At 42.9% G+C, this 25,846-nt stretch overlaps 1 protein-coding gene across 2 annotated transcripts in view; it reads right to left on the bottom strand.

The window, feature by feature from the left end:
* The window catches only part of KSR1 (kinase suppressor of ras 1), an 84,878-nt gene that overhangs the window by 21,071 nt on the left and 37,961 nt on the right, over positions 1–25,846 (bottom strand). Inside the window, exons 5-14 of one of the 2 annotated variants that reach the window (XM_070932040.1) lie at positions 19,173–19,233; positions 17,688–17,771; positions 14,581–14,642; positions 12,550–12,656; positions 10,986–11,154; positions 8,119–8,160; positions 5,685–5,739; positions 4,174–4,225; positions 2,998–3,380; positions 1,145–1,241 (exon numbers count right to left, since the gene is read on the bottom strand). In XM_070932040.1, coding sequence (XP_070788141.1) covers positions 1,145–1,241; positions 2,998–3,380; positions 4,174–4,225; positions 5,685–5,739; positions 8,119–8,160; positions 10,986–11,154; positions 12,550–12,656; positions 14,581–14,642; positions 17,688–17,771; positions 19,173–19,233 — 1,112 coding nt within the window. The remainder of the gene's footprint in view (positions 1–1,144; positions 1,242–2,997; positions 3,381–4,173; positions 4,226–5,684; positions 5,740–8,118; positions 8,161–10,985; positions 11,155–12,549; positions 12,657–14,580; positions 14,643–17,687; positions 17,772–19,172; positions 19,234–25,846) is intronic. The other variant, XM_070932039.1, reaches the window with a different exon arrangement.

Raw genomic sequence — 25,846 nt, 5'->3', positions numbered from 1 at the left:
GTGGCAGGGATTTTTGCTACCGGTTGTCCGAACCATCCACCTCCATCGCTACCGGATCAGGCGATCCGGTCCGAACCGGAAGTATTTCACCCCTGGTTTGAGGCCAATATGAATAAGACTTATGGCTTGGATCGCAGTTATGTTTCTGCTGAGGAGATTCAAGGGAGAGAAAGTATCCTTAAATTAGTGTTTTCCAACCTCAACCATTTTTTTTATTTATATATTATATTATATTATATTATATTATATTATATTATATTATATTATATTATATTATATTATATTATATTATATTATATTATATTATATTATATTATTATATTATATTATATTATATTATATTATATTATATTATATTATATTATATTATATTATATTATATTATATTATATTTCTATACCGCCTTTCTCCCGTAGGACTCAAGGCGGTGTACAGTCAAGAAAAATATAGACACACAAACATCATAAAATTGCTAATTAAAATTATTACTTAGTTTGGTCAATTAAATAAAACCCAGAATTAGATAACATTTAAAAAATCATTCACATGTTTGTATGTTTAGCCCTGCCTGTTGGAACATCAGGGTCTTGAGGGCACGGCGGAAAGCACAGAGATCAGGGATATTTCGTATCTCAGGGGGCAGTTCATTCCAAAGGGTTGGAGCCCCCACAGAGAAGGCCCTCCCCCTGGGAGTCGCCAGTTGACATAATTTGACTGACGGTACCCTGAGTAGTCCCTCCCTGTGAGAACGAACTGGTCGGTGGGAGGCTATTGGTGGCAAAAGACGGTCTCGTAGGTACCCAGGTCCTAAGCCATGGAGCGCTTTAAAGGTGATAACTAACACCTTGAATTTAAGATGTGTGGACTTCAACTTCCAGAATACCCCTGCTAGCACTGTATTCATTACACATCTTAAAATGGCTAAGGTTGGGGAAAGTTGCCTTGAATGAACACGGTGTGAAAGGAGAAAGCAATAGGAAAAATAATAAACTTTTTAATGTATTGAAATAAAACCCAGAGACTCTTTTACAACCAGAGTCCAGCACAGTGAAATTGTTCTCCTCCACTAGAATGAAGCCTAGGAAGGGCAGCTGCCTTCTTCAGAAGACATTCAACGCAAACCCCTCTGCAAAGTCCTTCTTACCTTAATAATCTCCTGAGCTATCTGCCTGGTCTTGTTGATATCCAGTGGTGTTTTGGGATCCCTGACTACTGAGTGAAGCGTCCTTCCTTTGCAGAAACTAAGGAAGACAAGCAGACAAATGCATTAGAAACAAAGCTTAACAACAATTGGCAACTCTACTGTAGAAGCAGTACAGGTAGTCTTCGACTTATGACCATAATTAGGACTGGAATTTCAGTCGCTAAGAGATGTGATCTCTCTCAGAACAGAACAGAATAGAATAACAGAGTTGGAAGGGACCTTGGAGGCCTTCTAGTCCAACCCCCTGCTCAGGTAGGAAACCCTATATACCATTTCAGTCAAATGCTTGTCCAATCTCTTCTTTAAAACTTCCAGTGTTGGACAGTGGTGAAATGTAAAATTTGTTACTACCGGTTCTGTGGGCATGGCTTGGTGGTGGAGGTGGTGGGGTGTTAATATGACTGAGTGGGCGTGACCAACTTTTTTTTTTCTTTTAAAACCATTTTTTTTTAAAGCCTCTGAGAATCCCAGCTGACTTGCCTGATCGGCAGAGGCTTTTTTTCCTTTTAAAAACATTTTTTCTATAACCTCTTCAGTTATCATTAACCATCTTTAACTTCAACCCTGAGTCTTCAGAGAAAGGCGGCATATAAATTGAACTAATTAAATTAAATTAAATTAAACCCAATACACAAAATATAAGCTGCTATGTCCGATGAAAACAAACTAGGGTTAGGCCGAATTGATACATTGCACTGAAGCATATGGGTAGTCTTTGACTAGTCATCACAACTGGGACCAGAATTTCTGTTGCTAAGTAAGGTGGTTATTAAGTGAGTCACATCTGATTTTACTATCTTTTTTTTTGCCATGGTGCAACTGCAAACGACTGTGGTTGTTAAGTGAATCACACAGTCATTAAGAAAAACCGACTTCCCCCATTGAAGCTGCTTGTCTGAAGCCTACTGGGAAGGTCATGAATGTTATTTATTTATTTGCTTGTTTGTTTGTTTGTTATTTGATTTCTACAGCCAGCAATCTCAATCAATCATGAAATTAATTAATTAATTAATTCATTCATTCATTCAATTTCTACAGCCACCCATCTCAGTCAATCATGAAATTCATTCATTCATTCATTCATTCATTTGATTTCTACAGCCACTCATCTCAATCAATCATGAAATTCATCCATTCATTCATTTGATTTCTACAGCCACCAATCTCAGTCAATCATGAAATTCATTCATTCATTCATTCATTCATTCATTCGATTTCCACAGTCACCCATCTCAATCAATCATGAAATTCATTTATTCATTCATTCATTCATTTGATTTCTACAGCCACCAATCTTGGTCAATCATGAAATTCATTCATTCATTCATTTGATTTCTACAACCACCCATCTTAGTCATTCATTCATTCATTCATTCATTCATTCATTCATTCATTCGATTTCCACAGCCACCCATCTCAGTCAATCATGAAATTCATTCATTCATTCATTCATTTGATTTCTACAGCCACTCATCTCAATCAATCATGAAATTCATTCATTCATTCGATTTCTACAGCCACCAATCTCGGTCAACCATGAAATTAATTAATTAATTAATTAATTAATTAATTAATTAATTAATTAGATTTCTACAGCCACCCATCTCAGTCAATCACTCTGGGCAGCTTGCAATTCAGAAAAAATATATTACCATTAAAAGACTAACTTCTGATGCTCTTGTTAGGTTCTGTTTTGTAATTGTTGCTGGCCACACTTAAGGCGTGACAAGGAGATAAGCAGCCATACAAATAGAAACAAAGGGCCTGGGATCGACCAAGATGATGATCCTTACCTGGTAATGATTGCTAGATGAGGGGGGTTCATGCAAGCACCCATAAAAAGCACCACATTTTCATGCCTGGTTTGCCGGTAGTTCATCACTTCCTTCTTGAAGAGCTTCAGGTGATCCTGGTTGTTCCCATCTATCTCCAGCAAACGGATGGCCACCTCTCCATGCCATCTCCCCCGGTACACCTTGCCCCACCGTCCTTGGCCAATAGGGTCTCCCAGTTCAATCTGCTCGAAGGGAATGTCCCATTCCTGCAAGTAGACGCTGGTTTGGCTAGCCTTGCGTGAGATCATCCCCCGCCATCGTGAACGCCGGGTTGGCAGGTCATCAATCTCATCTTCATCGTCCTCAGCTTCCATCTTGTTTTGCTCTTGGTCGTCCGTGTGCTTGGGAAGAAAGGGGGAACAATAGCAATAAAGATGAACACCCCAAACTTGGAATCCCACCACATTCTCCCCAATGAAACCAACCAGGGGTTGCTGGGTGGGCGTGGCCATGGTGGGCATGGCCTAGTCAGCCTCTTGCACCATGGCGGGAGGGGTTTTGCCCTCCCCGGGCTCTGGAGGCTTTCCTCAAGCCTCCAGGAGGGTGAAAACGGCCTCCCCAGGCTCCGGAGGCCCTCTGGAAAATGGCCTGTTTCCGGCCTTCCTATACTTCTGGTAGGCCCGTTTTTCACTCTCCGCGAGCCTCCGCGCATGCCCTGCACTTACCTGCATCCAAAACGGGCCGTGTGGGAGGGGTGGGCGGGGCCAGCCAGGAGTGGGATTTGGGGGTTCTCCGAATTGCACAGAATCTTAGCTAGAGGTTCTCCCGAGCCCTTGTGAACCCCCAACAGCCCACCCCTGGAGCCAACTGTGCAACTATTTGGATTATTCTCTATCCCAGGGTTACTCAATCTCAGCACCTTTTAAGATATGTGGACTTCAACTCCCAGAATTCCCCAGGCTGAGAAACACTGCTCTTCCTATGTAATACGTTCAGCTTCTATGGTTACCTACATATTCACCAAACGAGCTATAATCAATAAAGGGGATTATTGGTAGCTCAGGGTTGAAATGAGGGGTTCTGGGTGCTCTCTGAGCTTGTTTTAGTTCTAGTTTTCTTGTAGATGTTTCCTTGCCCAAACTAGGTAACGTCATCAGTGCTAATAGGGAGCACTGCTAGCAAGGGGGAACTTACTTCTGTGTCCCGTTCTTCAACTCCATCAGTCTCTAGGGGCACCTCAGCATTGCTGGAGAGAAGAAAAAGAAGAGAGAATGGGTGAACTGATCTTGCAAGGTCACCCTTATTTGACATGCCTGATGTAGACATTTGTTAATACAATTAACACTGTGAAAACAAGAACACAATTCCCTTGGTGAAGCTCATGTTGACGCTGTACAGTAAGACTCTCAGACTGTTTCTCCTAATGGACATGGCCTTGCATAGCCGTATTCAAACTACAATCAATGAACAATGGGTTCTAGTTTTATAGAAGCTTATAAGGGAATTCACGGTAACAGAATGCACAAATAATAAGGGTTGAGTTTACTAGTCATCAAAGTTCTCCAATTCTCATTTCCGGGATTAACCGCTTCCAGTCTAGACTGCAAAGAAGACAGTGTGACATTTGTGAGGACCACATGTAGGGAAGGGCATTGAAGAAAAGGTGGAATAAAATGCATAACACAACACCACAGGATATGTAACACAATCTTGCTGCAACAGGCATAGGAGGTTTTTTTTTCTCTTGAGGGTGGGCCACTTTTCTCTTTCTTTCCTGCCCTCTCAGCAATTGTCACTAGGAAGAACCAATCATTCTGGCCAGAACAGATTGCATGCAGAAAGGGCTTTTTTTCCCCCTAATTAGACTACTGTAACGATATGACTTTTGATTAAATGGGGTTCCCCCACTATAAGCCATGAAACCCTCTTTCCAAGGGTACCTTTCCTATCCAAGCAAGATAAGATATAGGGTTAAAGGCATCTCATTAAAAGGGATTTTGAGTAAGGTTGTCTCAGCCCAGCAGGCTGTATCATCTGGCAAATCAGATACCCAGATCAAATATTTAAAACAGAAAAAAGAATGTTGTTGTTATATTTACTGCTGACCACTAGGAGGCACCATACAACTGATTTTGTCCTTGTATTGGAATTTGTAAGAGCCTCCATAGAAAGAAAGAAAGAAAGAAAGAAAGAAAGATAGATAGATAGATAGATAGATAGATAGATAGATAGATAGATAGATAGATAGATATACACACACACATACATCTTTATCTTTATCTATATCATCTATATCTATATCTATATCTATCTATCTATCTATCTGTCTGTCTGTCTGTCTGTCTGTCTGTCTGTCTATCTGTCTATCTATCTATCTATCTATCTATCTATCTATCTATCTATCTATCTATCTATATCATATACAGGTATTCTCGACCTTTTTTTTTTTTTTTTTTTTTTAATTTGATTTATATGCCGCCCTTCTCCGGAGACTCAGGGCGGCTTACAATGCGTTAAGCAATACCTTTGACTGTAATTGAGTTTGGCAATTACACTCATACACTCATACACTTTTTTACACTTTTTATTTACACTTTTTTACACTTTTTCAGTGCTTGTAATTTGGAATGGCCGCTAAATGAATGGTTGTAAATCGAACACTACCTGTAAAGGGAAATGCTGGAGACAAATAAAAAGAGACTTACTTAGTACTTTCTGTAGTTTCAGGAGGCTGCGTTATTTGTGGAGTACCAGGAATTTCTAAAAGAAAGAAGAATATATGGGGAAAAAAAGACTGGTGTGCACAATTCTCAAGTTCTCACTGTTAAATAGGTAAATTTAGTAATTTACTGGTAAATTCAGTAACATACATCAAAGAAATATTTAGCTGTAGAGAACTAAAAAGTCAAAATGGATAACCCACAAAGCCACAGGGCAAAAGCCTGCTTGAGGCTGGATTAGTTTTAGCTGGGGAATCAGACACCCTCTATAAATTCCTATCTAGAAGCAATGAAATATTTAATAAAGTTGTAGCTCAGGGTTGAGATGAGCGGTCCTTGGTGTTCTCTGAGCCCGGCTGTTTTCAGACCAACAGTCAAGAAGTAAACAATACCCCAATCAAGGAACTGCCAATTAAGCCAACAGTAAACAACTGAACCAAAGAACTTCCAAGACCATTCCCATCAACACTGACAGGGCAAGCCAGTTTAATATAAACTGAGAGCAAACCCCATTCCTTACTAGCACTGATGATGTTACCTAATTGGGTAATGAAACGTCTGCAAGAAAACAACCAAGCTCAGAGAGCACCAAGGATCCCTCAATGATGGATTTGTTTTCACAGGCAGGAACCTTCTAAAATGGGATTTCCTCTACTGCATCAAAATTATGACTTTCAATCTGAAAAACCGTCAAACTTGATGAGTGGCGTTCACAGGAGGAGAGGGGCAGAGTCAAAAAAGGCAATATGGCAGTGTCCTTGTGATGCAAACCCTGCCTGGTCAAAAGGGGTGGGGTCTTGCATTATGACACCACAATGGCAGTCTTGTCTTTCTGACACAATCCTATGGCTACAACTGTTATTGGCACTAGCACTATTATGTTTTGGCAGCAATTTCCTCTCCAAGCTTGTTTCAATTTAGTTTCTGAACATTTTGTTACCAGACTAGGTAACATCAGTAGCAGGTTTTTCTTGTCCTTTTCTCCTTAGCTTATAAATGTCCACTTTTATGTATATGTATCTATGTGCCACTAAAACTCTCGTCCCTGTAACCTTTAATTGGGAGAAACAGTATAACTATGTTTTTTTAAATTTGATTTATATGCCGCCCTTCTCCGGAGACTCAGGGCGACTTACAATGCGTTAAGCAATAGCCTTCATACTTTTGTATATTTTCTACAAATTCAGCTTATAGCCCACACAATCTGGGTCCTCATTTTACCTACCTTAGAAAGGATGGAAGGCTGAGTCAGCCTTGAGCCTGGTGAGATTTGAACTTGCAGTAATTGCAAGCAGCAGATGTTAATAACAGTGCTTTAGTCTGCTGCACCACCAGGGCTCTTTTGAACCAAGGTTACCTTAAACAGGTCACCTTACAGAACATGGGACCAAAATCTGGGCCCTATGACTCCCATTGAACTGAAATTTGGCAGATTTTATAAAAACAATTCATGACCTTTATGACATAGTGTAAAATGTCATAAAACCTTTTCCGTGATGTTTATGCTCCTTACATGGGCTATTTCTAAGACAGGTGCACATCTCTGTAGGTACCCCACCTTTTCCAGTGAAGGCAGCATATTAGAAGCTCTGGCCCTGTGGAAGACTTTGAGGAATGTGGTAAGGAAACCTCTCTCTGATAGGTCACAGGCAGGGATGGGCTCCTGGAGGTTCGGGCGAACCTCTAGCCAAGGATCACCGGGGTTCAGTGAACCCCCAAATACCACCCCTGGCTGGGCATGTCCACCCTGCCTCGCCCCTCCCAGGAGTCTCCACACAGCCCGTTCATGATTCCAGGTAAGTGCAGGGGCCGCGCAGAGAGTGTGGGAGGGCAAAAAACGGGCCTACCAGAGGTTCCGGAAGTCTGGAAACGGGCCTGTTTCCGGCCTCTGGAGGACCTCTGGACCCCGGGGGAAGCTGTTTTTGCCCCCGTAAGGGCTCAAGAAAAGCCTCTGGAGCCTGGGGAGGGTGAAAAATGCCACGTCCCCCCTGCTGTGGTGCAGGCGGCCAACTAGGCCATGCCCACCACGCCCACACCCACCCAGCAACAGGGCAGCGAACCCGTTGCTAAAGGATCTGAAGCCCACCCCTGGCCACAGGTTGTCTAATTGTTCATAAAAGGGGAAATGCATTGAATTGATTTGTGCAGAGAAAAGTCAAAGATCATGCTTTATTATGTCGCAGTAGCATGCGCCTATAAAACTTTTGCTATAAAAGAACAGGGATTGGAACAAATGACGTCACAAGAAAAACGAATGGTGTGTTTTCAGTAAGCAGGAATGTAGTGTGGAGAGCGCAACATGCAGGAGAAAAATCGGTCTCTCTCTCTTTCTCTCTCTGTGGTTATAAAAATAAAAAAATAAAAATTGCAGGAAAACCAAGTGATGTTTGAGCAGCTACATGTTAGAAGATAAACTTACCTGGAAAGATAAACTGTTGTCTATGCTGAATGTAGTGAGCGGCTGTTTAGTTTGGGTTTGGTTTAGGCAGAAAGGGAGAAGAAAGGGGAAGAGAAAAAGACAAAATAAAAGATCACAGTAGTTAAAAAGTTAGCACATGAGGCGATTAGTGTGTGTGTGTGTGTGTGTGTGTGTGTGTGTGTCTGTAGTAAATTAATCCCAGTTCAGTTAGTAAACTGTAAATAAGCAACCAATGAATGCTTCTGAGTGCAGGCAGTTAGGGAAGCATGCAGCCAGTTGGAAAATGATTTTATTTTATTTTATTTTATTTTATTTTATTTTATTATTTTATTTTATTTTATTTTATTTATTTTATTTATTTTATTTTATTTTATTTTATTTTATTTATTTTATTTTATTTTATTTTATTATTTTATTTTAATTTATTATTTTATTTTATTTATTTTATTTTATTTTATTTTATTATTTATTTTATTTTACTTTATTTTATTTCATTTTATTTTATTATTTTATTTTATTATTTTATTTTATTTTATTTATTATTTTATTTACTGTTATTGTTATTTTTTCATTATTTAAAAGAGGCAGAAAATTAATGCTTAGTGGAGAAAGAGACCTAGGAGGAATTGCCTCAGTGGTAGGTTTCAAATTTTTTTACTACCGGTTCTGTGGGTGTGGCTTGGTGGACGTGGCATGGCTTGGTGGGTGTGGTTTGATGGGCATGGCAGGGGAAGGAAACTGCAAAATCCCCATTTCCTCCCAATCAGCTGGGACTTGGGAGGCGGAGAATAGATGGGGGCGGGGCCAGTCAGAATTTTTACTACCGGTTCTCCGAACTACTCAAAATTTCCGCTACCGGTTCTCCAGAACTGGTCAGAACCTGCTGAAACCCACCTCTGAATTGCCTCCATTCAGAAACCGAGTTCCTTTCCCCTCCTCTTTATGCTGCTTGCAGGTAGTCCTCGACTTACAACTATTTGGTGAGTGACTGTTTGAAGCTACAATGGCACTAGAAAAAGTGACTTACAACCAGTACTTGCACTCATTGCAGCATCCTTATGGTCACATAAGCAAAATTCAGACATGTAACAACTGGCTCATATTTATGAGCCCTGCAGAGCCCTGGGGTCATGTGATCACCTTTTGTGACCTTCCGTGCAGAAGCTGGATTCGCTTAGCAACCGTGCTGCTGATTTAACAACTTAACAATGATTCATTTAACAACCGTGGCAAGGAAGGTCGTAAAATGGAGCAAAATTAACTTAATTGTCTTGTTTAGCCACAGAAGCTCAATTGTGGCTGTCACACAAGGACTACCTCCGATGTTTGCTTTTTCCAGAGAGAGAACGACATCAGTATGTTTTAGCAAATATACAAATTCTCAGATAATATATGGATAAAGAAATGTATTACAGCAGAAAATCTGATGAACAGATACCTGCCAAGAATATATGAACACTATTCTAGTCCACAAAAGTTTCAGGCTAAGAATATTTTGGAAGTGTCCAGCTTCTCTGGGGAGGGGAACCGAGCAGCCTTGATCTTTAAGTGATCTGCTACAGACTCACTACAAAAATGCAGGCAGACAAAGAAGTAGGTTTGTGGTGGGATTTTTAATTGCAGACGTTAAGTATCACAACACGAAGTTGTTTTTGTTTTTGTTTTTGTTTTTAATTTGATTTATATGCCGCCCTTCTCCGGAGACTCAGGGCGGCTTACAATGCGTTAAGCAATAGCCTTCATACTTTTGTATATTTATACAGAGTCAGCTTATTGCCCCCACAAACTGGGTCCTCATTTCACCTACCTTAGAAAGGATGGAAGGCTGAGTCAACCTTGAGCCTGGTAAGATTCGCACCTGCAGTAATTGCAGGCAGCTGTGTTAATAACAGGGTGCTTTAAACCACTGTACTACCAAGGCTCCTATTTTGACTTTTCTAGGCACTCTTGGAACAAGTTAGAGGAGAAACATTTCTCTCATCAAAATTGCTTTGGGTAGCGAGATGGGCAGCACATAAATTTAATAAATAAATGTGGGTTGGGCGGCTTTATTGTTTTCATGTGAACATCTCCCAGACAACTCTTTTTAGTGGGTATTGTGGCCCGCCAGCGGAGCTGGTGGCAGACTCAGACAGTGAGGAGGTTGGGGAGGAACATGGGCCAGTCTTGGAATCTGGGGAAGGCTCTGATGAGGGCTCTGCATCGGAGGCAGAGATGGGGCCAGGGCCGTTCAACAGTTATCAGCTGCCTTCGGAGTCGTATATCAGTGGGGCAGAAGAACAGCTGGAGCCTGTTCCCGATGTGCGCATGCGCAGAGCTGCCAAGAGAAGAGAACAGCTAAGTAACAAGAGCCGATTCAGGAGTAAAGGCACAGGGAGACAGTGAATGGCTCCTCCCATAGGGAATAAAGAGGAGCGAAGGGGAGGGGAGTTTGCAGGAGACAATTAGTTCAATTCATGAGAGTGAAGATCTGTTCCTGACTTCTTGCCAAGTAATTGCTGCTACAGCATGGCGTTTGGAAGATACCGGCCTGGCAACTCTCCAAGCCTGATAAAGGTCTGTAGTTGTGAAATCTCATGAGAGACAGTTTGCCGGGACTTTGCTGGAGAGGAATTTCCCTTTAATCTAAATAAAAGAAGTTTTATCGGGACGAGGAGTCCGCTTCATGCTCTTGGGAAGCCTAGGTCAGAACAGTGGGTAACTGATAAATTAAAACAAGATGCCATGGCAAAGAAAAGCAAAAACCGGTTGCATCTTAACTTTACTGAGTTGAGTTTTTATTTTGATTTCTTCTTTGGCTGGGCAGATTGCGCAGAAGGTAGTCTTTGGCAAACCTGGAGTTTTTTCCTCTTCTGAAAACAACTTACCTGGGAAGTTGAACCGGCTGTCCCGCTGGCCCATGGGTGATGGGTTTGGGGGAGGCGTTGCGCTGGGGGGATTGGAAGACTGGAAGGGGGCTGGAGAGGATGGTGTGGAAGAGGTGGTAGAAGACGGGTTGCTACTGGAGTCGAGGTGATTGATTGCTGTGGGATGTTCCTGCGAGAGATCAAAGCAACACTGAAATCTTGGAAATTAGTGATTTTTGAGATCAGATGAGACAAAACATCATTCTTGGCTTTCCTTCCTTAGCCAGAAAGCTTTGTTTTAAGTCTCTGAGCTCAAGCCATAACTAGCTATGTCTGGCCAACCTCTTAAGACAGAATGGTCAATTCATAAAACACTTGCAGCCGTTTTAATCCCAAAATGGCTTTCCCTATAGATCACAATGCTGCTAAAATCTGGCATCTAGATACAGGTACTTCTCGGCTTACAACCATTCATTTAGCGACCGTTTGAAATTACAATGGCACTGACAAAAGTGACTTGCAACCGATCCTGACACTTACAACTGTTTGCAGCATCCCTGCGGTCACGTGTTCAAAAATTTGGGCGCTTGGCCACGGGCATGTATTTACAATGGTTACAGCATCTTGGAATCATGTGGTCGCCATCTGCAATCTTCCTAGCCAGCTTCTGACAAGCAAACTCAATGGAGATTCGCTTAATGACTGTGTGATTCACTTAACAAAGGCAGAGATTTGCTTATCAACCTTGGCAAAAATGTCATAAAATTGAGCGTGACTCACTTAACTACCTTGCTTAGCAATAGAAGTTCTGATTCCAATTGTGGTCGTAAGACGAGGACTGCCTATACTGGCTTTCAGTAGCACAGGTTTCATTACAATGTGTTTGCTAAACACTGTGCTGGAATCCAACTGCAGGTGGCTTTACCTCCGGCCTCACCCCCACATGGCTCTGTGCATGTTCTTTGTAAAACTCAATACCAGGAGTGAAATGCTCCCGGTTCGGACTGGATCGCCCAATCCGGTAGCGATGGAGGCGGGTGGTTCGGAGAACCGGTAGCAAAAATCCTTGCCCCCCTCCCATTGCCCAGATGAGCCACGCAATCATCAGAGGCTTTTTTTATTTTTAAAAGCATTTTTTCTACAACCTCTTCAGCTGAAAAAATGCTTTTAAAAGTTAAAAAAAAAGGCTCTGATGATCGTGCGGCTTAGCTGGGATCATCAGAGGCTTTTAAAAGCATTTTTCCTACAACCTCTTCGGCCAAAGAGGTTATAGAAAAAATGTTTTTAAAAGGAAAAAAAGCCTCTGCCGATCAGGCAAGTCAACTGGGATCGTCAGAGGCTTTAAAAAAAAAAAAAAGAAAGCCTCTGCTGATCAGGCAAGTCAGCTGGGATCGTCAGAGGCTTTAAAAGCATTTTTTTACAATCTCTTCAGCTGAAGAGGTTGTAGAAAAAATGGTTTTAAAAGCTAAAAAATAAAAAAGTTGGCCACGTCCACTCAGTCATATTACCCCCCCACCCCCACCAAGCCACGCCCACAGAACCGATAGTAACAAATTTTACATTTCACCACTGCTCAATACTATACCTTTTTAGCTTGGGCTTTTGGAAGAGTCCCAAACTGTGGTTCTGAAGGCCGGTCCACCGGATTATTGATATCGGAAGGGACACTCTCTGTTCTCCTTAACCGTGGTACTACTGAAGCAGAGAGAAGACAAAAATCAGCATTTTACTTAGCCTTCTTAAAACTACAACAGCAACACCGAATTCAGAATAACAGAGTTGAAGGGACCTTGGAGATCTTCTAGTCCAGTGTTTCTCAACCTTGGTAGCTTGAAGAGGAGTGGACTTCAACTCCCAGAATCCCCCAGCCAGCAGCGGGGGATTCTTCAAGCTTCCAAGGCTGAGAAACACTGTTCTAGTCCAACCCTCTGCTCAAGCAGGAGATCCTATATCCGTGATGGCAAACCTATGGCATGGGTGCCACAGGTGGCACGCGGAGCCATTTTGGTGGGCACGCAAGTGTTGCCCTAGCTCAGCTCCAGCACGCATGCATGCACTGGCCAACTGATTTTCAGGCCTTCTGGTCCCACTGGAGTCGGGATACTGTTTGTTTCCGGCCTCCGGAAGGCCTCCAGGGGGATGGGGACGGCTGCTTTTGCCCTCCCCAGGCTCCTAGAAAGCCTCTGGAGCCTGGGGAGGGGAAAAAAACGGGCCTAATGGGCCCACCGTGCCATTGCATGCCAAAAGCAGGGGGAAATGTGGGGGTGGGTCACATGCGCATGTGCGGGAGGGCGGGGCGCATTGAATTATGCATGTGGGCACCCGTACCCGCTCCCCCCGCTTTTGGCACGCGACGACAAAAAGGTTAGCCATCACTGCCCTATATCATTCTGGACATATGGCTATCCAGTCTCTTCAGTGATGGAGCACCTACAACTTCTGAAGGGAAACCATCCCAGCAATTAATTGCGATGCCAACCAGCCAAAGACAGACGGGAGTAATATGTTATGTCAGAGGCTCTCATTTAGTCAGAATAACAGAGTTGGAAGGAACTTTGGAGGTCTTCTAGTCGAATCCCCTGCTCAAGCAGGAAACCCGATACCCTTTCAGACCAATCATTGTCCAATCTCTTTTTAAAAGCTTCCAGTAATGGAGCACCCACAACTTCTGGAGGCAAGTCATTCCAATGATTAATTGTCTTCACTATCAGGAAATTTCTCTTTAATTCCAGGTTCTCTCCTTGATTAGTTTCCATCCGTTGCTTTTTGTCCTGCCTTTTAGAAAATAAGTTGACCCCCTTCCTCTTCTTTGTGGCAGCCCCTCAAATATTGGAACACTGCATTCATGTCTCCCCTAATTCCTTCTTTTCACTAGACTGGACAAACCCAATTCCCGCAACCATTCTTCATGTTTTAGCCTCCAGGCCAGAGGTGGTATTCAGCAGGTTCTGACCAGTTCTGGAGAACCGGTAGCGGAAATTTTGAGTACCGGTAAATACCACCTCTGACTGGCTTCTGCCTCCCGACTCCTAGCAGATCGGGAGGAAATGGGGATTTTGCACTAACCTTCCCCTGCCACACCCACCAAGCCATGCCCACCAAGCCATGCCACGCCCACCAAGCCACGCCCACAGAACCGGTAATAAAAAAAATTTGAATCCCACCACTGCTCCAGCCCCCTAATCAGTAGTGAAATCCATTTTTTTTTACTACCGGTTCTGTGGGAGTGGCTTGGCGGGCATGGTGTGGCTGGGCGGGCGAGGCAGGGGAAGGATACTACAAAATCCCCATTCCCTCCCCACTCCTGGGGGGAAGGATATTGCAAAATCTTCATTCCCACCCCACTCTGGGGCCAGCCAGAGGTGGTATTTGCTGTTTCTCCGAACTGCTCAAAATTTCCGCTACTGGTTCTCCAGAACCTGTCAGAACCTGCTGGATTTCACCCCTGCCCCTAATCATCTTTGTTGCTCTTTTCTGCACTCTTTCCAGAGTCTCTACATCTTTTTTATAATACGGTGACCCGAACTGGATATAACTGAACATAAAAACTTAACATAAACAGCAAGTAATCCGGTTAAGAAGAAGAAAAGTTTAAAAAGAATATAAAGGCACTTACTAGGCAAGAAAGATATTCTACAGGGTGGGGCTTCTTTGGTGCATTTGTTATGACATTTTAATCTGCAAAAAGGAAAAGATACATTAGGTACAAGCTAAGCTAAATTGTGGTCAGAGAAAATATTCCCACTGCTCTTCTCAGGGGAAAGCAGGAGGCACCGATCAGAGTGTGAAGTTGGGATTGGAAAGACCAAATTCAGTCCCAGAACTTGGCTAGGAAGCTTTATGGGTGTCCAAAGTCCTGCAGTTGTGTTAGATTGAAAGTCCCATTAACCGCAACTAGCATTGATCACAGCTCATCCAATGACCCTGTCATTAAATGGAAATCGGAATACTTGTTTTTGCAAACATAAGCCAGCATCCTAATCATTACATCATGCTAGAGGGTTTGGGGTTTTTTTTTTAATCCAGGGAAAATATAGCATCATAATCTAACTCAGTGTTTTTCAAACTCAGCCAGCCTCATGCTGGCTGGAGTATTCTGGGAGTTGAAATCCACACATTGTAAAGATGCTGAGGTTGAGAAACCCTGATCTAACTTATGTTCTACTTTTAAAGTGCTCTAGCGTTCTACTTCAAAAATTCTGATTTACCTTCTTAACCTCACTAGCAGTCACTCCAGTAACTCCAGTAACAACAACATTAAGTGTTGTACCTTATGATTCTTGACAAATGTATCTTGTCTTTTTATGTACACTGAGAGCATATGCACCAAAGACAAATTTCTTGTGTGTCCAATCACACTTGGCCAATAAAGAATTCTGTTCTGTTCTGTTCTGTTCTGTTCTGTTCTGTTCTGTTCTGTTCTGTTCTGTTCTATTCTATTCTATTCTATTCTATTCTATTCTATTCTATTCTATTCTATTCTATTCTATTCTATTCTATTCTATTCCATTCCATTCCATTCCATTCCATTCCATTCCATTCCATTCCATTCCTATTCCTATTCCTATTCCTATTCCTATTCCTATTCTATTCTATTCTATTCTATTCTATTCTATTCTATTCTATTCTATTCTATTCTATTCTATTCTATTCTAACTCATCCAAGTCAATTTCCCAATAAAGCATCAATCTTGTGAAGGGCAACTCACTTGCATCAACTAGACCAGGGGCCCCTAACCTATGGGCTGCAGCCACTACCGAGCTGCGGCTTATTCACAATGGGCTCACGACCATACTCATGCGAGCACCACAGGCACTCTCTATCCCACTCGTACGAGCGTCACAGGCACTTGCGGCCCCACTTGCACGAGTGTCGCAGGTGCTCTCAGCCCCCCTCGCATGAGCACCAGTTACACACGTGCACATACGCACACTGTGCCTGCCCCTCCCACAAAACCATCCCCTCTTTTCCCAATGTTTAGCAACATTGCTTTCCTACAAAGAGCCTTTGCTGCTCTTTTAAGCCTTATGGGGAAGGGTCAATCATCTCCTGGCCTTACTCCCGAGTCGTCCCTTTTGCTTTAGCTGCTCTTGCCTTCTGGAAACTCTGTGCATGCGTGCACTAGGAACAGGCTCCTCCTGTTCCTCTGCCTCTCTGCTGTCCGACTCTGGAGGCTCTGGAGTCCGTACATCACTCCCAGATGGCCCTGGCCCCATCTCTGCCTCTTACACAGAGCCCTCGCCCGGGCCTTCCCCAGACTCCAGGACTGGCCCATTGTCCTCCCCAGCCTCCTCACTGTCCGACTCCACTGCCAGCTCCGCAGGCTGCTGGTGGACCACAACAGTGCGCGCACGCTTACTTCACTCACACGCACGCCTTACACACATGCACGCTGCATCAAAAACACGGCGATTGTATAAAATGGAATAGCGCCAGGGCAGGTGGGCAGGCCCAGCCGCTGGCCATAATTACCAGTTCGCCCGAACTAGTCCAAACCAACTGAATCCCACCCCTGCTATATTCCCATTTTGCAATGTCTCTTTTTCTTTTCTTGAACACTCAGGGAAAGTTACACAGAGTGTCTTCAGCATCTCCTGCTTCTCACTGTTATTCTCATCCAATGATCTTATTCCCTGTTTGACCATTTTCTTTTAAGTTACTCCACAGGCACTTTCCATAGCAGAGACTGTATCTGAACTGATTATTCCCTGTAGTCATACAGTGATTCATTCACTTTTGACTCTTTTCTGGCAGAAAGACAAACATTATAATTACAGACTCCAGTCCTTTGCTTTTTCTATTCAGGGCAAAAAAAAAAAATGCTTTTATTTTTTTTATTCTCTTCCCAGGCTCTCACTTAGCAAAATATAAACTTTTGACTAAAGAAAGATTTGTTTGGGATTCTCCCCAAAACTCCCATTAAGTTGTACACTCAACAAGTGAGTGATCTTAGGATCCTGGCTGCTTTATATTTTTCTTACGATCTCTGCTTACTCAGCCGGAAGTAGTCATGTAATCAGTCACTGGGCAATCGGCAGATTTTACACAGCAATCCTTGTAATCAGCAGCTCTTCAGGGAATGACTTTTTCTGCTCTGGAGCTGAGTGTGCAGTCTTCAGAATATGCAGGTTCTCTAGTCATTTCCCTCCTTTCTTTTCTGTTGAATTCCCCAGGTGAATTCCTGCTAGGGTTCTTTGTTTGCTTGCTATGTTTTTATAGACTACTAGCTGATAACCCGGCGTTGCCCGGGTATTCATTTTTTTAAAGAACCAATCCTCCTTACCAGAGGGAGCCCCCTTGTGGAGTACTGTGAAGCCGTTACCATGGCAACTCCACTGTGCTATACAGTAGAAGCCATTTTAAGGCACAACAGGCTGTATCTTAACAGAACTTGAATCCAAAATGCACACTATCACTGTCAAAAGTACTATGATTTGACACTATAGATATAATTCACTCCTTTTCATTTCAGTGGCCCAGATGTTCCAGAGTTATGCTGGAACACACACACACACACACACACACACACATCCCGAGGGGTGTTAGGGGTGTCTTACCCCCACAGTATTTGTTTCCAGAGGATAAGTCATCTGTGTACCAAGTTTCGTTGAAATTGCTTGAGGCGTTCCAGAGTTATGCTGGAACATGCACACACACAAAGCCGTTTTTATATATATAGATAATTTTCAACCACAAGGGGAATGCCATTATCAGTGGCTTACCTGCAGTGTTTGCATTTTACTCCAAACATCATGCTTTTCTGACACACTTGGCACACCTGAGAAAGCCAGGATTTGGTAGAAAACCTGAATGAGAGGAAAACAGAACACAGCGATAGAAGAAGATGCTGAATTAAGGAAAGCAATATTATTGGTGAAAGATACACAGACAAACTACGAGGCCACATATCAAAATACAGGTAGTCCTCAACAGTTCATTTAGTGACCGCTGTGCTTAGCAAAGGAAATGCCGTTCCCCATTGTGCTTGCAAGTTGAGGACTACCTGTATAACTCTTACAATTCCAGACAATTCCCCATACTAGCTTGGGTAAATGAGGTTTGAAATATAGCTCAAATCTGGACTGATTAATTCCACTTTTTTCCCGTCATCGCCCCCATAGCCAAATGAACAACAGAAGTTGGAAAAACAACAATGCCATCCATCTCTAAGACAACGATGCTTATACAGGTAGGTTTTCTTAGGGGGCTCTTGTCGCTTCAAACTTTTCTTCACCACCACCACATCATTATGCAACTAAACTGGGAAATTATTCCAGCCCCACTCAGATCAGCCAAGGGCTTGCAGGGGATTGAAACCAGCCTTTGACAGAGGCTGATTGGGACTTGCATGAAGGTTAGTCTGAGATTGTCTTAAGGTTGAATCATTGCAACTTAGACTAGACCAGGGGTCAGCAACCCGCAGCTCTGGAGCCGCATGTGGCTCTTTCATCCCTCTGCTGCGGCTCCCTGTTGCTGGTCAGCTCCATAATTGATAGGGCTTTCGGTTAGGACAGGTAGAGGAAAAAGGATGCCATGCTAGGAGGAGACTCTATGGTGGGAGAACTGGACTTCAGGTCTGCTCCAGAATTGAATGGGGACTTCTGGTTAGGACTTTTGTGGCTCCTTGAGTGTTTAAGGTTGCCAATCCCTGGACTAGACTTAGATTTTTTTTGTGGTTAGTTCCAGGCACCTTCCTTGGTCAGAGCAAGGCAGTTAGGCAGAGAGTTGTTGGACCTCACCTGAAAACACAACACAATCCAGGTGGCCAGGAAGGCCCAACAGAAACTCCCATTTCCTTAGGGTCTTGCGTAAAAACAAGGTGGAACAACAACTGATGACCTCCTTTTACCGGTCCACAATAGAAAGCGTCCTCTCTTATTGCATCACTGGGGGTTGTTAATATGATTTATTGGGTTAGGGGTTTTCTGTCTTCACTGTGAGTTGTATTGTGTTGGGGGGTTGGTGGTGCACCGAGGGAGCTCAATCAATCTCATTGTACATACGTTGTGCACTGACAATAAAGATTTGAAATTGAAATTGAAATTGACTGTACCAACTCCTCCCACACCAACCTCAGGGGTTTCCTCCCCAAAGTATGTTGCAGACAAGTCTAACTTGGATGGTTAACTTGCAAAGCAGCTCTACCCAGATAGCTGAGAATCTTCATCAGCATTGGACTTGTGTGTTCAACCATCTGAAAAACTCACCTGTGTGTTACAGACAGGCCGATATCTCTTCGTACCGCTTGTGGCGATCCCTGGGGTAAATCTAGGAAAATAAGATTTTTTAAAAGTTGACGTATTAGTTGACTTAAATGCCTTTTGTCAAATGGCCTGCAAAGCAGACAGCCTGTCAACTTCGAAACGGATCTAGGCTACTGCAGCCATCTTTTCATTTCTCAAAAATGAAAAGTGAAGAGGCTTGGAATGCCAGACCAGATGATAACACCAGATCGTCCCGTGGGAACCAAGGTCATCTCAACAAAGGCTGGCCAGAGACTGGAAGGAGTTGCCAGGAAGACGCCAGAACACCTACCATATTTTTTCGGACTATAAGACGCACCAGAGTATAAGATGCATGAAGATTTCGAAGAGGTAAACAAGGGAAAAAAAGTTTTTGTCCTCCCCAGCCCCCAGGAGCACTCTGCAGGCCTCCCAAACCCTCTGCACCTGTTTTTGCGAAAAACGGGCTTGGTTTTTTTTGCAAAAAACAGGCTTGTTTTTCACAAAAAAATGGGTCTGCAAAGGGTTTGGGAGGCCTGCAGAGTGCTCCTGGGGGCTCGGGAAGGCAAAAACGTGAAGTGGGGGGGGTTTGGGGGTTTGCTGGGAAAAATTCTGGAGTTGAAATCTTCCCGTCTTAAACTTGACTGAGTTGAGGTACACTCCTATAAATTATTATATTATATATAAATTATTATATTATATATAAATTATTGAGTCTGTCATCTGCACCTCTATAACTGTCTGGTTTGGCTCTGCAACCAAACAAGTCAAACATAGACTTCAATGGATAATTAGAACTGCAGAAAAAACAATTACTACCAACCTGTCTTCCATTGAGGACCTGTATAGTGCATGAGTCAAAAAGAGGGCTGTGAAAATATTTACAGACCTCTCGCATCCTGGACATAAATTGTTTCAACTTTTATGCTCAAAAAGATGCTATAGAGCACTGCACACCAAAACAACAAGACACAAGGACAGCTTTTTTCCCAAACGCCATCACTCTGCTAAACAAATAATTCCCTCAATACTGTCAAATAATTTACTAAACTGTATTACTATTATTCTTCTCTTCCTTACTAGTATCTATCTCTTTCCACTTATTACTATAACCATGTTTCTAGTATCTTTAAATTTATATTGTTTTTATTTGTTTCCTCGTACGATTTGATAGCTTATTAGTAACCTTGACTATCACTAACTGTTGTATCTTTTTATTCTTGATGAATGTATTTTATCCTCCTTATGTATACTGAGGGCATATACACCAAAGACAAATTCCTTGTGTGTCCAATCACACTTGGCCAACAAAGAATTCTATTCTATTCTACTCTAAAGCTTCTAGCAGTTTTTTTCCCCTTTCCCAACTCTAGGTGGCACCAAATTCTCATTTCCCAATGTCTTCTGGTACTGTATGTATATTTCTTAACAGAATTTTAAATTACTTTTTTTAAAAAAAATATTGTTTTCCCAACAATGGTGGAGGGCAGTCAATTGCTGGGAATGTGAGAGTACTGAGCCCAGTCAATTGCTGGGAATGTGAGAGTACTGAGCTCATTTTCCATAAATCCATGAGGTTCTTCAAATAACAAGCAAGTCTTTCCAGAAGCAGAAGAAACTCTGAGGTCACCTTAGATTAAAATAAAAATAACAGAATAACAGAGTCGGAAGGGCCTTTGGAGGTCCTCTAATCCAACCCTGGCACAAAATGCGGCCGCACGGGTGGTTATGGGAGCGACGTGGAGTTCCCATGTAACACCCCTCCTGCACGAGCTGCACTGGCTCCAGGTGGTCTTCCGAGTGCGCTTCAAGGTTTTGGTTATCACCTTTAAAGTGCTCCATGGCTTAGGACCTGGTTATCTATGGGACTGCCTGCTACCACCAATAGCCTCCCACTGGCCAGTACGCTCCCATAGAGAGGGGCTCCTCCGGGTGCCGTCGGCCAAACAATGTCAACTGGCGGCCCCTAGGGGGAGAGCCTTCTCTGTGGGGGCACCTACGATCTGGAACGAACTCCCCCCGGAGATACAGAGGATCCTGGATCTGCGCACCTTCCGTCGCCCGCTTAAGACTTTTTTATTTCATCAACCTGGCCTGGCCTAAATCTTCTCCTCTTTTTAAATGCAAATTTTAATCTGTTTTTAAATTATGGGATATTTTAAATTTGTTCAGCCAAATTATTTAATTCGTTTTTATTCTATTTTAAATTTTTGTATTTATGTGTTTTATCTTCTGGCTGTTCATCGCCCTGAGACCTTCGGGAGTAAGGCGGTATAGAAATTTAATTAAAAAAAAAAAAGAAACCCTGTTCAAGCGGGAGACCCTATACCATTCCAGACAATTGGCTATCCAGTCTCTTCTTCAAAACCTACAGTGATGGACAGTGGTTGGATTCAGCCGGTTCTCTCCAGTTCAGGCGAACCGGTACTGGTGACTGTGGTAGGCCCCGCCCACCCAGCCAGATGTAATGTCGTCCTATTTTGCCACCTTTTGGAGGCCATGTGTATGTGCTGAAGGCACGCATGCGAGCAAAGAGCATGCATGGAAGGCCGAGCATGTGTGGAAGGCATGCGCTCACATTTGCGAACCGGTAGGGAAGGTAAGTGAATCCCACCTCTGGTGATGGAGCATTCACAGCTTCTGAAGGCAAGCCACTCCACTGATTAATTGTTCTAATTGTCAGGAAGTTTCTCCTTATTTCTAGGTTGCTTCTCTCCTTGATTAGTTTCCATCCATTGCTTCTTGTCTTATCTTCTGGTGCTTTGGAAAATAAGTTGACCCCCTCTTCTTTGGATATTGGAAGACTGCTATGTCACCCCACTAGTCCTTCTTTTCTCTAGACTAGACCTACTCAATTCCTGCAACTGTTCTTCATATGCTTTCACTTATTTATTTATTTATTTATTACATGTATTTATATGCCGCCATTCTCCCGAAGGACTCAGGGCGGCGAACACAAGTTAAGAAACAAGTACAATAAAATCACTTCCAATCCCTTAACCATCTTTGTTGCTCTTCTCTGCACTTTTTCCAGAGTCTCTGCATCTTTTTTATATTGTGGTGACCAAATGGATGGTCTTACCAAGACCTTATTATACATGTAATCCTTGACTTACAATAGTTCGCTTAGTGACCATTCAAAGTTACAACAGCAGAACAGAACAGAACAGAACAGAATAAACTATTCTCAAATGAATGTCGATCTTTAGGTGTTAAATTTGCTAATGCAGGAACATGCATCTGAAAGCATAATTTTCTTACCTAAGGGCTAGGTTGTTCTGCCCCTAGTCATATAAATACAAAGAAGGATAATTTCATGTACATCTGTGGTTGTGAGCTTACGATTTCATGCTTCAGAGTTTTGAAACACTTCATAATGAGATTGAGGTTTGGGTTAGCAGTGTTTTGGCAGTTGTGTCTGAGAGCGATTATGTAGTAATGTTGTTTGGGTGGCTGAGGAAATGAAGGAACTATGCAAAGCAGTGTTGCTCAACCTTGGGAACTTTAAGATGTGGAGCTCAGTTCCCAGATTTCCCCAGCCAGCATAGCTGACTGGGGAATTTTGGGAGTTGAAATCCATTATCTTAACGTTCCCAAGGTTGAGAAACACCGATATAAAGGAAGGAGAGCTAGAAAAAAAAAAATAATTCAAATATTTGACAGTCCAAATGCAAAGCTGCTGAACATCCAGGATCTAACAGATTTAATAGATTAACAGAGTTGGAAGGGACCTTGTAGGTCATCTAGTCCCAAGCAGGGGATCCTACACCATTTCTGACAGATGGCTGTCCAGTCTCTTCTTGAAAGCCTCCAGTGATGAAGCTCCCACAACTTCTGAAGGCACCTTCTGTTCCATTGGTTGATTGTTCTCCCTGTCAGGAAATTTCTCCTTATTTCTAGTCCTCAACTTACGGCCTGTTGCTTAGAGACCGTTCTTACGACTTGGATTTTAAGTTCTGACATTCAACCCCTGCCCCTGCGATAATGTGACTGCACATCAGATGCTCAACAACCGGGCCACATTTACAGCCATTTGCAACGTCCCACGGTCATGTTTTTGCATTGGTTTTGTCGAAAACTGGCATCTACGTCTGGTTTTCAGCAAAACTGTCCACATGGTGAGCCATTGGTTTGCTTAACAATGAAGCATTCACTTAATGACCATTGCAAACAAGATCATAAACGTTTGTCACAAAACTTGAGTCTTAAACAGCCTGGCATTAAGCATGGGGTTGGACTAGGTGATCTCTAACATAGCTTCCAATCCTATAATATAGGGCAGTGATGGAGAACCTTTTCAGCACCGAGTGCCGAAAAGGGGGAGCAGCACAAATACAAATAAAACCTTCTTGGCTACCAACCCACTGGACTATGCCACGTGCAAAATGACTGTACTCCATCTACGAGGCCGATCTGAAATTCTCTTCCTCTCGAAAATGCACTTTGAAAACAATTTCCCTTTTATCAGCTTGAAAGAGAAGCCTTGGGGGAAAAATAATATACAAGAGAATGCCTCTGCTCCGTCTCCAATTTTAGCCAAGCTTGAGTAGATGATCATCTGGTAGGAACATTGTAACTGGGTCATTTAATGTAAGGCAGAGGTCTCCAAGCTTCCCAGCTTTATGGACTGGCCCGGGGGGTAGAGGGGGGGCAAGAGAGGACGATTCCGTGTAAGCACAAATGGAGCATCGCGCACAAGCGCAAGTGCTCACTGCTGGCGTAAATAGAGCTTCCTGCACAAGTGTAAGGACTCGCCACTCACACAAATGGAGCTTCTCGTGCGAGCATGAATGCACGCCAATCACACAAATGGAATTGCACACACCACGGCCTGGTACCAGGACATGCCCCGGGAGTGGGGACCCCTGATGTAAAGGCTCCCTCCGCAACGTTCAACTTACATGTTCTCTGAGCACCCTTCTATAATTCTGTGAGTGCACTCACTCCATTTCTTTGGTGTTCCTAATTTAGAATAGAATAACAGAGTTGGAAGGGACCTTGGAGGTCTTCTAGTCCAACCCCCTGCCCAGGCAGGAAACTCTACACCACTTCAGACAAATGGTTATCCAACATCTTCTTAAAAACTTCCAGTGTTGGAGCATTCACAACTTCTGGAGGCAAGTCGTTCCACTGATTAATTGTTCTAACTCTCAGGACATTTCTCCTTAGTTCTAAGTTGCTTCTCTCCTTGATTAGTTTCCACCCATTGCTTCTTGTCCTGCCGTCAGGTGCTTTGGAGAATAGCTTGACTCCCTCTTCTTTGTGGCAGCCCCTGAGATATTGGAACACTGCTATCATGTCACCCCTAGTCCTTCTCTTCATTTAACTAGACATACCCAATTCCAGCAACCATTCTTCATATGTTTTAGCCTCCAGTCCCCTAATCAACTTTGTTGCTCTTCCCTGCACTCTTTCTAGAGTCTCCACATCTTTTTTACATCGTGGCGACCAAAACTGAATGCAGTATTCCAAGTGTGGCTTTACCAAGGCATTATAAAGTGGTATTAACACTTCACGTGATCTTGATTCTACCCCTCTGTTTGTGTTTGTGTTTGTTTTCCCTACTGCAAGATTTTAGGTGAAGAATGGGGAAGGGGGATATGGGGCTGCCCTCCCCCCCGATGGTTCTGGGTAGAAGAAAGTCAGCACAGAGAAGGTGTAGCTGTAGCTCATTTCAAGCACTCGACTTTCAAGAGCCATTACAGGCCAGACAAGAAAGCCACAGCAAAATAGACCCACCCCAGCTGCACAGAATGTTTCAGCCCCCAAAATGAAAGATTTTTCAAAGAAAAAAGCCAATAAAGTCTAGTTGTCTTTTGGAAAAGCGTCTTTGGGTTCTCTGACAAAACACTCATCAGTGTCCCACTGTTTTCACACATAAACTGGTGATGTGGGGTGTTCTATTCCAACATGCTGAGGATGAGGATGAGAAAGACTGGTATAAAGAGCCTATCTAATAGACAGGTCTATTTGTCCTAAAACAACTTTCCCAAATCTGGGAGCCCTTCAAATGAGCGGACCTCAATTCCCAGAATTCTCAGCAATGGCTACCATAGTTGAGGAATTCTGAGATTTGCTTAACAACCACATGATTCACTTAATAACTGCAGTCATTTGCTTAACAGCCATGGTGAAAAAAGGTCATCAAATCAGACATGACTCGCTTAATGATCGCCTTGATTAGCGACCAAAGTTCTGATCTCAATTGTGGTTGTAAATTGAGCACCATTGTGTCTTTAAATTATTCTCTGGATGTTAATGTACACATCTTCAAACACAAATTTCTTGGCTAGATTAGCCAAAATAAAACCCCAGTTAAACAAAACACAATTACCACGCTCCAGACTTGCCAAAGCAAATAAATCAAGGTGTGGTTTTATATTATGGCCTGGTTCACACAGCATGCTAGATTCCCACAATACATTGCACCACAAAGAACCCAACACACCATCTTGGAGACACTCAAGTTTAAACATGGGTATATCTTGATAATCGTTGAAAGTATGAGAGAAGTCAGAATACAGGGACTCAAGCACTTTGGGGAAGTGCTACTTTGTCAACTTCCTCTCCTCCCCTTAATTTTTTTTTAAAAAACAACTTTCATTAAGAAACAATTGGTCCTACTATTCCGAGGTCAACTTTCCGAGGAAGATAAGTCT

Source organism: Pituophis catenifer, unplaced genomic scaffold, assembly GCF_029215685.1.
Source record: "Pituophis catenifer annectens isolate HBS135680 unplaced genomic scaffold, rPitCat1.0.hap2 SCAF_1, whole genome shotgun sequence".
Lineage (NCBI taxonomy): Eukaryota > Metazoa > Chordata > Lepidosauria > Squamata > Colubridae > Pituophis > Pituophis catenifer.
The sequence above is the reverse complement of the archived record's forward strand: the minus strand, read 5'-3'. Positions and strand labels throughout refer to the sequence as shown.